This window comes from Amaranthus tricolor, chromosome 2 (assembly GCF_026212465.1).
Source record: "Amaranthus tricolor cultivar Red isolate AtriRed21 chromosome 2, ASM2621246v1, whole genome shotgun sequence".
In the NCBI taxonomy this organism is placed as follows: domain Eukaryota; kingdom Viridiplantae; phylum Streptophyta; class Magnoliopsida; order Caryophyllales; family Amaranthaceae; genus Amaranthus; species Amaranthus tricolor.
Window position 1 is genome coordinate 8,516,219 of NC_080048.1, and position 15,118 is coordinate 8,531,336.

The following is a 15,118-nucleotide window of genomic DNA, read 5'->3' on the forward strand; positions in this document are numbered from 1 at the left end:
GATATGATATAATATAATATGATGTATGATTATATAAATGATTTACCTAATTTAGCTCAAATAAAAAAATATCTGATTTCAAATAAGGTAGATATTGTCATGTAATCAATTATCACCACTAAAATAATTTTATTTGTCATGGCTCCCCTACAGATGACATTTGTCATTTTTCAACATTTTTATTAGTATATATGATGATATGATATGATATGATATGATATTATGTATAATTATATAAATATTCTACCTAATTTAGCTCAATTTAGAAAAAAAATAAATTCTAAATAAGGTAAATATTATCATGCAATTAACTATCATCCTTTAAAATAATTTCATTTGTCATAACCCCCAGTCTCCCTAAAAATGACATTTGTCACTTTCTAATATTTTTATTAATATGTATACATGATTATTAATATGTATAATATGATATAATATAAAGTATTTATTTAAGTATATGAGAAAAAATATCTTTTAAGTATTTATTTAGTTAACTACATTTACGTTTACTATCTTGTAGGTAATTAATAAAAGTAATTATGAGATAATTTATCTCAATTGAAATAAATAGTATTTCATTTTCTTGTACGTTTACTATCTTGTATGTAATCAATTGAATTATAACTAGTTTACTACATTTACGTTTACTATCTTTTTTAGATAAAGGTTTGACTTTAATTCTCAACTAAGTCTTTCATTTTCTCGATCTATTTTTTTATTAAAAAATTATGAAAAATTTTATTTCATGTTATTGAAATTAGAAATTAGAGATAAGCTTTGGTATGATATTTATCAATCTCTGGTTTATTATATGGGTGAACATTAATTAAAGAACTTTTATATTCTCGCAATTCTCCATTCATATTCTCAATTAATTTTATTATATGGACCAATTAAATTTCTTTATTTATTCTCAATCAGGTAGATTAATTTTCCATAAAAGAAAAGGTTTCAAATGTAATTAACAAAAGAAAACACTTTAAATAAGGTGCGTAACCAATATTGTAAATGGATTATATCATGATACTATTTAATAATTTTGCCGCTAAATGACAAAAGACAATCTAACACTCATTTGCCAAATGCAACAATCTTATTGGTTAAATGAATTTGACGCGATAATAATACTTTCAAATATAATCTGCAAAAAAATACTATTTAAAAAAATTTTAGATTGTACTATTACCGAATAAATTCTTTATATAAAAATTGTTTCCAAGGCTTAATTTTATCTTAAAAAATTTTGTTAGAAGAATATGATCAAAAAAACTTTTATTGTAATCAATTTTATTCTTGTAATAAATATCAAATTATAATAATATTACTTTTGATGGGTTGTAGGCTTGTAGCTATATTGTTGTATCTTTTTTAGGTGGATTGATCCAGAAAACACACAATGACAAAAAAAGATATAATTATTAAGCTTGTTAAGGTGAAAGAAGAGCTTCAAAACGAGGGTAATTAGCTTGAGGAGGCAAATCGAAGAAATTCTCTGACGGCTCAAAGGAAGAAATAAACAGAGAGAATTGTAAGAAAATTCAAGAAGTAACGCCGGACAGTGTATTAAGTTTTATTAAAGATAAAAATGTTGTGTAGTATGGCTTTATTCAATGAACAAGTAATGTATTTTTTTCTTTCTTAATGAGTATTAATGAAAATATGTCGTACTTTCATCAACATTTTCCCTATATTTCATTGATTGTGTTTTGATGTACTTCAATAAATTAACTTTCTAAGCTAAACTAAGAAATTATAGGCCAATATATAACTCACGATAGAATGATTCCTAGTTGAATCTTTGGAACATTAGAACAATATATTCCATAAAGTTTGTGCAATGTCTATGATAGAGTCCTAATGCTCATTATAAACATCTACCTATTTAATTTTTATGGCCTAGTTCGCCTCCTAGGATGATGGGTTGCTGCGATGTGATGATTAGGTAAGGGAGGAGACTGGTATTTGGGCAACTACTACTTGTACGTGCGTGGGGGCAAACTCTTCCCCCTACTAGTAGCTACAAAAGTATATTGGACTCCCTCCTAATTGGCACTTGGAATAAAGTGCTCGAAATGAGAGCATCGGAGGATGCTCTGTGCAATCTCCCTCTCTTGCTGCTCTTGATTAGACCGATGGACAAACATCACTCTTTATGCCTGAAATAAGAATAAATTTTACAAATTAATTTCAATAATATAATGAATAATAGGGATAAAATTTGGAATATTAAATAATACTTGCAAAGTAATTCATCGTAAGTGCTAGGTGCTATTGGAGCGTACTCGACTACATCAATAACACCTCGTGATGGACGGAAACCACAACATATAATCCGCAATAGTAGGCACACCTACCTTATTGATGGGTGCACTATATGGTATGAATTGAAGCATATGACCCTGGCGCGCTATGTGACGTCCGTTGATCTCAAATCAATTCTTAAAACAAAATGCACAAAAAACGCATAAAACATTCAATTTGACCATTGCCCTCTTTAAAAAAAGATAAATCAAAGAAATAACTCAAAAGATTTTAGAACTTTAATTTCTGTCACCTTTCATATCTTTTGAACTAATTTTGTTGTTTGAAAATCGAAGAAGTAATTTAATAAATGGAGAGAATTCTTTTCTAGAGAGTTGCTACTTGTTAGAGAGATTAACATGTAAGGCAAAAATATAAAAAGGTTGGTGATATAATAAAAAAATAACTACAAATAATAATACCCAATTTTTCATATATAAGTTAGATTGTGATTGGCTACTTATTGAAGTAAGATGAATCATAACATTTTCATATGTTTCTTTATGCTGCTTAGATCATTTAATGTCTTTCATTTTCAATCTTTTAATATGTATTGTCTTTATATACACTTGATGTTTATACTGTTAATTTAATTATTTTTTTCATTATTTTAAAGACTTTTACTTTTTTACTCTATAATGCATTCTCAAAAATATTCCCTACTTTTATCTAATCCTCAAAAAAGTTATTAAACATATACAACGTCAGTTGAGAATGCACTCTAAATCGAAGCAAGAAAAAGTGAGTCAACCTTAAAATCTAATTGCCATAACGAAATTAAATCACCATCATATTCGGAATAATATCCCAAAAACAATTCATCCATCTCAAACATTTCAAAAAAACTCGATAAATATAAATCATTATAAACACTCCTTAATTAGAACAATGACTTATCTGTAAATCCTTAAAATAAAAATAACAACATAAAATATGTTTACATCCCGAATTTTACCACTAATCTTATCCAAACAATATTTAGCTAATATCTAAACAAAGAATCCAAAAATTTAGGAAAATAATTCTAATAAAAGAACATTAAAATAATATATTAAACAAAAATAAAGAATAAATTTTTTACCAATTGGCTAAGAATTAATTTTTTTTTTTTTTAGCATTGGTACTCTATGAAAATGAAGGGAAAAGTAATTGGATTAGTAGTATCAATAATCATTATTATTGGTGTAGCCATTGGTCTTGTATTTTGTGTACGTCATGCATATAATTCAAATCACCAACATAAAGATCCTTTAGCTTCAACCTCAAAGGCAGTCCATGCAATATGTAGCCCAACTGATTACAAAGAAGTATGTGTTCATAGCCTTGGTTCCGTTTCCAAAAACAATCAAAGTGCAACATTATATGATTACATTCAAGCTGCAATCAAGTCGAATGTCGATGCGATTCGACAAAGTATCGATAAATCACAGCTGATTGGGAAAAACGCAAAGGACCCATTAAATAAAATGAGTTTTGACGACTGTAAAGAACTGTTAGAGCTTTCAATAAACGAATTACATATCGTTTTAAATCATACAAACGATTCAAATTTTTCAACGTTAAAGGAAATGGAACACGAGATTAAGAATTGGTTAAGTGCTACTATTTCGTACCAACAATCATGTATAGACGGCATTGAGAAATTGAATTTAAAGGAAGAAATGAGTAAAGGACTTGATCTTGCATCTAAATTGAGTAGTAATATGCTTGCTATAATGAGTGAAATTGATACAATTTTAAGTAGTTTTGGGATTGAAACAAATGTTACTATAAATAGTAAACAAAATTTGCAAAAAGATGGTTATCCATTATGGGTTACTAAATATAGAAAGTTATTAGGAAGGATTAATACTAATAATCCTATGCCTAATGTAATAGTTGCCCAAGATGGAAGTGGACAATATAAGACAATTTCTGATGCAATAAAAGCTTATCCAAAGAATTTAAAAGGAAGATATGTTATTTATGTCAAAGCTGGAATATATAATGAGCAAGTTTTAATTAATAAAGATCAAATTAATATTTTTATGTATGGAGATGGACCTCGAAAGACTATTGTTACAGGAAGAAAGAGTAATCGTGATGGTGTTAGCACTTATCAAAGTGCTTCTTTTGGTTAGTTTTTCTTTTTATTTTATTATTTTTGAATCCGACTTTAAATTAATATGAGTCATTTTAAATATTAATTGGTCGTAATTTAAATTTTTTTACACCTAACTTAAAAATGATCAGATATGAAAACATAAAAAAGTGGCTCAAATTTATTTATAACCCAAACTCGATCATTACGCTTGTTTTTTTCGTTAATTTTCTTTTTCTTGTCAAACGTTTTAGCTAAAACCTAGGGCTAGGAAGTATTTGGAAAATGATTTTTTCTTGTTATATGATTGGTTTTTTTGGTCATATATTAGAAAATTATTTGGTGAATTGTTTTTAAATTAGCTGAAAAATTAATTTTTAAGCTAAAATCAAAAAGTTATTTATAATAGATTTTTCATTGACTTTTGCTTATTTTTTCTCTTATAAACAGCTAACGGCTAATAAATAATGTTTATCAAACATCTTCATAATAATCAGCTTAAACAATTAACTTGCCGTATATGCGATACTTCTACTTGGTCACACCAAACAACAATATATTTACATTATACTAACAATCCCCTATTATATTTATAGACTCTAGTCAATAATCAATAATATTTATATTTTGAGTCACCAACTTCTACTTGTAGCTTTTGGAGATGCATTCTATTTTATAAGCAAATTAATTTTTGTTAAAAACTAATAAACTTATAATTAAAATCAAAACCTTATTCGGTTAGGCTGACCTGATCAAAAACAACCTAATTCAAAATAAACCAACACAAAACTGATCCGTATGTCAATTTTAATAGGTCTAGTGTGACATATCCGTTCGTTTTTAATTAGGCCAATTTAATGAAAATGGTCTCATTTAAGAAAAATTATATATAGCTAGAATAAATTTTTAGACCATTTATATTAAGCTGAATCAATGTACATTTAATGTCTTAAAATGATCACTTATAACCTGAAAGTGACCATTTACAATTTTAAAGTTATCTTTTTTATAATCTTAGAGTATTGATTTGTAACTTTAAAGTGATCATTTATAATATTAAAGTAATCAATTAGAGAAATAGAGTAATTATATGAGCTTGTTTAATGATTAGATAGTCTCATACAAAACTTACTTATGTCTTAATATTGTGAATTTGCAGCTGTTATTGGAAATGGATTCATTGCAAAGGCGATGGGTTTTCAGAACACAGCAGGTCCAGAAGGACACCAAGCAGTAGCACTTAGAGTACAAGCAGATATGTCCGCATTCTACAACTGCAGAATGGATGGAAACCAAGATACCCTCTACGCACAAGCACATCGTCAATTTTACCGTAATTGTGTCATTTCCGGCACAGTCGATTTCATTTTCGGCGATGCCAATGTAATCATCCAAAATTCACTAATAATCGTACGTAAACCAATGGACAATCAACAAAACACCGTAACTGCACAAGGCAAAAAGGATCCTCGTGAAACCACAGGAATCGTTATACACAATTGTAGGATTGTGCCCGAACAGAAATTATACCCTGTTCGATTTCAAATTCCTACGTTTTTAGGTCGACCTTGGAAGGAATATTCAACGACGATGATAATGCAATCAACACTTGCTGATTTTATTCAACCGGCGGGGTGGATGCCTTGGGCCGGTACATTTGCTTTAGATACATTGAATTATGGGGAGTTTGGTAATAGAGGCCCCGGTGCTGATACTTCTAGGAGGGTAAGATGGAAGGGTTATCATGTTGTTACTAATAGGGATGAGGCTATGAGATTTACTATTGGTCCTTTTATTCAAGGGCAAAATTGGCTTCCTCTTTCTAGTATGCCATATCTTGTTGGTTTAAAAAATTAAGCTAACATGATGTATGTAATTATGTGTATAATCTATATTTCTCATGAAACTTAAGATGCTTGCTTTTTTGTATTCTTTTTCTTTCTTATAGGCTATGACTTTCAACTTAGATAATTTTGCTTGATTCTTATTTAATCCGTTTTAATAAATTGCTAAAGTGAGATTTATACAAATATAAAGAAAGGGTGGGAGAATTTGAATTGTATTTTAATGATATTATAAGAGAGTTGAAATGTGTGGTTGAAAATAAAAGAAAGTGGTAAGAGTTTTTCTATAAAAGAAAATTATAGCAAAGTAAAAAGTACGAACTAAAAAGAAAAGTGTGGCAATTTCTTAGAAACAGAAGCATGATTATAAAGGAAAATTGATATAATCTAATAATAAACTAAGAATAAAAAGCATAAATCAACTCAAATATTGAGGAATAAATCAACTCAAAAAGCATAAATGGAACTCTTTTCGAAAGATTGAAACCCCATTCAAATAGAATAAATGGAACTCTTATCCTTGTGCTAAGTAAGAAAGAATTTTTTCCTCAAAGTAATACTTTTGTTAACCAAACATGTTTCAACGGATTTTTCATATATTCACTATATCATTTATGTAGGATTGAGATACAAGAATTTTTCCCTTTTATTTCAATCCAATATAAAACTGTTGACGTTTTTGAGAGTTTCAACTTATTAAAGATGAATTTTTGTCTCAATTGGAGCAATCACAGTAAGGTTCTGCGTTCGAGTCCCATTTAACTCTTTTCTTTTCTAAGACTATCTTATATGAATTTCTGTCCTTAAAAAAATGATTTTTTTTACTAAAACAAATAGACTGGCTAATATTCACGGTGACTTTATTATATGCTCCAATTTTCTTACTCAACCTCTAACTTACGTGCAATATAGTGTGAGAAATAAAGTATATCTTCTATTCCCAAAAGATTGCAACTCTTTTCATTTAAATGTCCCTTTGAGATGATTCGTTGACTTTCTCTACTTTGCTACATTTCAAGTTTGGATAATGATCTCATCACTTTTGAAATGAAAACTATATGAGATTTAACAAATGAAAACAGGATGATAAGCAACAATAAAAACAATGAGAAGAAGAACATAATGATATTTGAAGTATCTAGGATACCCTCTCAATAATAGTTTATTCCTAATTGAATTCAACAATACAATATAAATAACTCTCACAAACTTGAAAACAACCTCTCAAGAGATCTATCTCCCAACAATGGAGATCTCACAATACTAATACAAAGATAGAAAACTCTGTTGGTAAGCACCCTAGTCCCTCACTTGTGTGTAGCACTCACTCTATGTTGTGTGTTGTGTGTCTTCTATGAATGTGTATGCCCTTTATATTGAGGGAATACATCATTCTAGAATACACACTTAACTCTACATTAAACATAGCAATAAACTCAGACATAATGCCCCAAACGTATCAAAACTAACAATTGTAAGTGTTAGCTGCATTTTATTCATATTTTATCCCCATTATTTGGCTTTATTGTATTGAAATTTTTCATAACTATGCTTGCTTCATTTGGGATTTTATGCTTAGATGGGTGTTTTGGTGTTTTTGTGCATTTTAGGTAATATTCAACAAAATCGATCACAAACCAAGTACATTTGGCGCATATAATACTCACTTAACTTCAAAAGCTCAAGTAATCAAAGCCTTGATGACCCAAGTCAAGGAAACAAGGCCAAAAGGAGCTAAAGTAGACTTTTCTAAGCTCACTCGGCCAAAACTGGGTCGAGCTAAGCTTGCTCGAACATAAAAAAGACTTGTATTAGAGATAGAAGCTGACCAGGACCATCCGCTCGACCAGGTCGAGCGCTGTTGGCTCGGATCGAGCGAAAGTACTATTCACTTCCAGTAGCTTTAGAATGTCATTTTCAATGGGTCGAGCTCGCTTGCTTGGTTAAGCGGACAGGTCGAGCGGAGTTTTTTTGGTGACTGCTCTATTTTTAAAGATTCTGACCTGTGTACCTGATGCTCGCTCGACAAGTCGAGCGGATTGGCTCGGGTCGAGCGATTTGGGCGGTCAGAAATAATTACGCTTTTAAAAGCTGCTGATTGGCTGCCCTACCTATTTCTTATGCTTCTCATACTCTACTACTCCACCACCCCTATTTGCCACCCATCTATAGCCTACCTATCTCGCACATAGGGTGGTGGAGAAATCATGAAGCCACCACCCACTACTTATCCTCCCTCCTATAAATAGAGAAGAAAAAGGCTCAAGCAAATGATCCATTTCTTCTACAACTCATGTTCTGAATTTTAAGCTTTCATTAGTTAGTTTTAATCTTCCTTTATGTATTTTCCTTGATTCATTCTTGTACTTTTAGTTGCAATTTCTATTCAAACACTTATTAGAAGGTTCAAGCTTTTGATTAGTTCATTATTGAAGATCATTTGATATATTCATGTAATTGAGATTAAGTCAATCTATTGAAGCATTTCATCAAACATTTGGATTGCAATTGGAGCTTATGGAGTTTATCATTGGCATTCTTTAGCTCTTCAATTGATTTTCTTCTTTGGATTGAATTCCAAGCTAGTAATTTCAATTCTCTAAACTTTATTGCTTGTAGGCATTTACAGCAATCCAAAACAACTTATGAAATGCTGCCCCACTCCATCCTGTAGCCTTGCAATTTGAGTACAAATGCTGGCAGCATATTCTCCTGGTACTCTTGGGAACACCTCAAACAATGCTGATTCAACCCCCTCAGAACACCTCAGAAGGCCTACCATTAGACTCAACATCAATTTCTTCGACCACCAACTTTTTTTTGCTCCTAGTGTTGAGTTGCCTCCCTGCTGCAGTTTTCTTGCCAACATTAAGGCCAAACTTAACAGCAGTGCTTCTAGGCACCTCCGCTCTTTGGGTTTAAACTTGGTTTGTTCTTTGGGCTGGGTTGGTTGTCTAAGGCTGTTGTTGGGTTGACTGTGCAGGGGGTATTTTCTTCTTCTTTGGAGTAAGCTTTTTTTCTTCTTGGAGGGTTATTTGGTTGAGATGTTTTTGTTTGTGAGCATGGAGATTGTGAGGGTTGAGGTTGTGAGCATGAGGGTTGTGAGGGGTTGAGGTTGTGAATCTCCTAAAAAAACCTCATCAGCTGCTGGGGTAGTAAACACTCTTATATATTCAATCCCATCATCATCAACATTTAAAACAGGGACCTCTACAGCCACAGTATATGCCTGCTGGGTCAAAAGTTGCTCCTCAGCTTCTGCTTCTTCTGCCATCCTTCTATTCTCTTTCTCCATTAGCCTAATATTTTCAGCCCTGTTCTTCAAAGTCTTTGCCCAACTAGCTTCTGCAGACTGAAACACAAGAAATGGTGTTTCTGTCTCTTCTATAAACAATTCAATTTTACTCTTCCCTTCATTCCACTCCCATATTTTTAACATTGCACCATCATCAACTAACTCTAACTTATGATTTGTTCTAGGTTTAGTGACAAATAGGGTGAAGTATTTAGGGAGATATACATTCTGTTTCACTGAATCCTCAAACATATACGCAATCAACTCCATCAAATTGGTCTTATTAGTGTCATCCACCCTCACATCAAAAGTACCCCCTGGAGCACGAACTAACAACCACATTGTACTCATCCTAATAACAACATTTACCAACAACACATTACATCACAATCCAAACTATAAATCGCATACAAACAAAAACACATCACTTTAACATAATTCAAATTCGCATCCAACACATCACACTTAACCTTAACCCTAACTCAATTTTGCAAAAAAATACAAAATGAGAACTCGAAATGCAAATGGATAAGGATAGTAATACCTTGTGCATGCCTAATCCACCGAATTATCGAACTTTGTGTGAAATTCAGTCACGACCACCTGTGTTTGGGTTCCAAATCACTTCACACAAAATCGATACTTTGTAAATTTTTGATGGATTTTAAGGGTTTCAGATTAATGAAAACGAATAGAGAGTTTCTTGAATGGAGAAGAAGAAAGATGGGGGGTCAATTTTTGAAGATATACATTGTGTTGGGGGAAGTCAACCCTAACAATGGCGCCAGTTAAATGCGTAAGGGCATACTGGTAATTTACCACAAACGGCACATTGACGGCAGTTGTTATTAATGGTATTCTGTGCTAACGGACGAAAACTCAATGGTATATGGTGAATTAAAAACATTTTGTGTGGTATATGGTGAATTTCGAAGAAACTCAATGGTATTTCTTAAGTTTCAATTTAAGTCTAATCCTAAAATCTCATTTTAAATCTCAACTATAATCTCTTAATTCTCATTCCCATGTACCAAACACCCCGCTTAACATCATCAATTAAAAAAACAGACTAATTGTATAAGATTATAGACTATTTCATAGAAGATGTGACATGTAAACATGAAATTGTTCACATTAACGACCAGTGACCATATATGTCCATATGTATACCACAACCAGTAACTACTAGTACTCCTACTCCATTTAAATCAACAAGAGCCACCAATTTTTTCTGTTCCTCTTCAATGGAGCTTCAATCCCTTAATTTTACTCTCCATCAAATCCCCAATCTGCAAACCCTATTTCCTATTTTCCACACTTCCTCTACACTACTACTCCGCCGGTTCCGATGCCGGCGAAGAGTACCGATCACCGACATTCGCGCTTCAGCAGCTGAGAAGGATTTACCGGCGACAGTGCTTGAGCAACCTGGTGGTAAAATGGTGGTTGAGTTGGTCGGAGCTTTTAATGAGCTTACGGAAAGAATGAACTACAATGCTTTATCCACAAGTTCCTCTCGTATACTTTTTAAGGCTTTGAAACTTTCTATTCCTATATTGCAAACTCTACCTCTTTCTCCTGATGGAAGGTCTCCTCTTTCTAAGGCTTTGTCTGTTGCTGTTCTTCTTGCCGATCTTCAGGTCTGCTTCTTTTTGTAATTTTGATAAAAATGTTCAGATGTTATACTTTTAGGATGGTTTACAATTGTTGGATTCTTGCTTATTGATTCTTTCAGAAATGTGTAATTTCCAGCACTTTTCCTTTTTTTTGGCTATGTTTTCAGGCAGTGAATTGGCTTCAATATAAACTTCTACTCTATGTTTAATAATAAGCATGCTAACAGTATAGTTATGGTTAAGTTTGGGAATATTGGGTAATTCTTATTCGAGGCCATTAGCGTATTAGGCGAACCATTGTAATTATTAGTTAAATCTTGTATACAACATTTTTTGATGCCCCAATGCCATGAAGTAGCGCTAAAATAGCCGGCATTTGGAGTATCAGATATACAAAATCTTACACAAGATCAATTGTTTTCGATTACCTTGATAGCAACATCAATTGCAAACTCATACGGAAAATAAATGCTATCAGTTTAATAGTAAGCCAATTTGATAGAATGACCATGGGCCATTGCTGAAATTGACCTTTTTTAGGGAATTCTTTTTTAGCCCATCTTATCCTCCCTCTAATCTGCTGAAATGAACGTATTGTCAACGTGAATTAATTAAATGATTTCATATTGTTTAGTTTCTTCTTTGTTGTTACCCTTTTTTACTAACATGGAATTATTATATTAAGAATCATTTGCAAATTTAAAGCCTTCAAGATCAAGGCTTTTATAAATTAGAGCCTTAAAGTTTTATTTTTGCGAACTACAACCTTCAACTAATAAAAGTGCAGCCAAGTCATCGGCTTCCTATGAATTTTTTCCAAAATGTCCTTTGACCGGTGCCTTAGTCCCTTTAGCTTTTTGGGAAGTTAAAGGGTATTTTGGGAATAATTATCTGAAATCCGGTGAATTGGCTGCAATGGCGTCACTTTGGTAAGTTGAAGGTTTAAAACTTTGTGGCTGTAATTTGCAAAAGCCCTAAACTTGAAGGCCGTAGTTTGCAAATAATTCTTATTAAAATAAAAGAATAATTTGCAAATTGCAACCTCAATATATATTTTTTGCGAGTAGCCACTTAAGTATCAAAGTCTACAATGTTCTGGACAAATCACATAATTTTGACCATTTTGACCATTTTAGTGGTCGAAAATTTAGGTTAAGTGGTTGGAATTATGTGATTTGGCTTGAACGATGTAGACTTTGATACTTTCGTGTATGTAATTCGCAAAATTTATAAACTTTACTGTAATACGCAAATTATTTTAAATAAAATGTTTTTTAGTTAATTGTTGCAAGTCTGCCACTTTGAAGACCTGTTGAGTGTTGACATTACAACATCTCAAGCTTAAAGTTCATAAGTGGACTAATAGCAGTGATTTTGCCCAATTGCAGTGAGCTTTGATTTAGAGAGCTATTTTTTAATGCATAGTTTCATTATGCTGCTACTGAAGTCTTCTTCCGACTTATGGCAACAGATGGATGCAGAGGTAATTGCTGCAGGCATACTGAGGGAGGTTTGGGAGGCTGGAGCGATTTCCTTACATGAAGTTAGGGATCAAATAGGTAGTGGCACTGCCCATTTATTGCATGAAAGCCTACGTGTGAAAAAAGCACCTTATAGAGCTGAGCTTCTGGATGATAATAATGCTGCTGCAATAAGGAGGTTCTGTCTGACGTATTATGATATCCGGGCTGTTGTATTAGATCTTGCAATAAGGCTAGATATGATGAGACATATTGATTACCTTCCTAAATATCAGCAGCAGATTATATCTCTTGAGGTCATGAAAGTACATGCTCCGTTAGCTCATGCTGTAGGCACATACCTCTTATCATTGGAGCTAGAGGATTTATCATTCAGATACTTGTTTCCTTCTTCTTACCTATACGTTGATGCTTGGTTGAAAGGTCGTGAACAGAGTAGTAAGGATTTGATAGAGGCTTGCAGACAGCATTTACTTGAGGCTTTGAGTTCAGATCCATTGCTGCAGAGTATGGTTGATAATATTTCAGTCAAAGGTCGTTATAAAAGCCGTTACAGCACGATGAAGAAGCTTCTAAGAGATGGTCGTAGACCTGAGGAGGTAAATGACATCATTGGCTTGAGAATAGTGTTGAAGCCCAAGCCTGATACGACTGAAATGGGAGAGAAGGCGTGCTATAGGACTCGAGAAATTATCCAATCTTTATGGAAAGAATTGCCTCATAGAACAAAAGACTATATAGCTAAACCAAAAGCCAATGGGTACAAGAGCTTACACATGGCTGTTGATGTTAGTGATGATGGGATTGCAATACCACTTATGGAAATACAGATACGCACTGCAGAAATGGATTTGTTAGCAGCTGGTGGTACTGCATCCCATTCATTGTACAAAAGTGGGCTCACAGATCCCAAAGAGGTAAGCTGACTATTTTAACTTCACAGTTTTTCCACTGTAGTCCCCGCATACACATTAATAGACTTTCATCATATACACACGAGTAACAATTTTAAGATGGTGTATCAATAATGAAACTTTCATTCTCCTATCCTCGTCAAGTTATCATGTTCTGACCTCTGAGTACTGTTCTACGCGTGTAACAATTGGATTGCACCATAATTGCTATTGTGTTCAAGACGGAGTATTTGCCTATTATATTATACATGGTAGGGAATTTGTGAGACTTGGAAACTTAGGCATGTGACTATTAGGTTCTATAAAAATGTAAATCTCTGTCTTCAAGACTCACATACTTCAGAGTTTGTTCAAGGATTTCTATGGTATTTGTTCTTGCTGTTGGCATATACAATTATGCGAGAACCGTCAGAAAATGAATCAGCTGGAACGTTTGATTTAAGACCTTTTTTTTTCTGAAGTCCCAAAGGACATTGACTGCCTATCCATCTCTACTTTATTGAGCTGGTGATTTTCTGAGATGTGTTTTATTTTCTAATTTAGTAAACCAAGATTACTTTGTATAAACTATCATCTTGATTTGCCCTGGTTCCCCGGTATAGTATACTTTTAGGGCTGGCTAAGACATCATCAAGAGCAACTGTGAGGAAAAAAACCATTGATTCACCATCAAGGAAGGGCATAGTGTCATTTAATAATTCCAGTGCAGCAATATTTAGACCATTTGGACATAACCTTGTCTTCTATATAATTTACATTTTCTGCTACCTTGCACTGTCCGTTCTCGATAACGAGGGCCACAATGCTTAATTTTGTGTGATTAAACAGAAAATCTGATGTCTTTTGATGGAAGTCTTACTAGGATTTCATTTTCTTGACGTGCTCAGGCTAAACGACTCAAGGCCTTAATGGTGGCTGCGGCAGAGTTGGCAGCGTTACGTCTTAAGGACCTTCCATCTGTGTACCATAGTAACTCAGAGATTCATCACAAAGATAGAGTATTTTATCTCCTGGATAAAAATGGTGATGGTAGGATTAGCATTGAGGAACTGATGGAAGTGATGGAAGAACTAGGTGCGGAACGGGAAGATGCACAAGAAATGATGCAACTTCTTGATTCTAATAGTGATGGTTCCCTGAGCTCTGATGAGTTTGATTCTTTCCAGAAACAGGTGAATATCTGCTACTGTAAATTTGAGTTCTTATTTCCGCTTTTTTTCTCGTACATAATCCATAAGAGCTCTCCTAATGAGTTTAATTTTCACACATGCTTTTTGCTATCATATTAGAATTGAGCGTTACATTTTCCTTGATAAAAGATCATTGATTTACTGATAGTACAGTATATGATTCATACATTTAGCTTGAGCATCTTTATCGTGCACCTCTATAATGTGTATGAAATGAAGCTTGATTGCTCTCAACAAGAACAACTTGGCATGCAAAGAGTAGCATGCTTCTTGATGTAGCACTTAAATATTATCAATGTACTAATGAGTAATGGACTAAGTAAAGCTTGCTAAGTAAACTATAGGTGACAGAATTTTGCTAAAAAACTAATGCAGAATAAAAATTCTCCTCCAAGCT

General features: G+C 32.9%; 2 protein-coding genes across 2 annotated transcripts in view; both read left to right on the top strand.

The window, feature by feature from the left end:
- Positions 1 to 3,252: 3,252 nt before the first annotated feature.
- Positions 3,253 to 6,321, top strand: LOC130806880 (pectinesterase-like). The gene is made up of 2 exons (XM_057672105.1): positions 3,253 to 4,416; positions 5,541 to 6,321. Exons 1-2 carry the CDS (start codon positions 3,429 to 3,431, stop codon positions 6,236 to 6,238), a joined length of 1,686 nt encoding a protein of 561 aa, XP_057528088.1. The 5' UTR covers positions 3,253 to 3,428; the 3' UTR covers positions 6,239 to 6,321.
- Positions 6,322 to 10,650: 4,329 nt separating this feature from the next.
- The window catches only part of LOC130806698 (probable GTP diphosphokinase CRSH, chloroplastic), a 5,747-nt gene continuing 1,279 nt past the window's right edge, over positions 10,651 to 15,118 (top strand). The window contains exons 1-3 of the mRNA XM_057671876.1: positions 10,651 to 11,160; positions 12,608 to 13,534; positions 14,419 to 14,703. Coding sequence (XP_057527859.1) covers positions 10,675 to 11,160; positions 12,608 to 13,534; positions 14,419 to 14,703 — 1,698 coding nt within the window. The 5' untranslated portion in view covers positions 10,651 to 10,674. The remainder of the gene's footprint in view (positions 11,161 to 12,607; positions 13,535 to 14,418; positions 14,704 to 15,118) is intronic.

Coding starts and splice junctions, on each gene's coding strand:
- LOC130806880 (XM_057672105.1), top strand. CDS start 3,429: ATGAAAATGAAGGGAAAAGTAATTGGATTAGTAGTATCAATAATCATT. Junction 4,417..5,540: donor TTATCAAAGTGCTTCTTTTG/GTTAGTTTTTCT, acceptor GTGAATTTGCAG/CTGTTATTGGAAATGGATTC.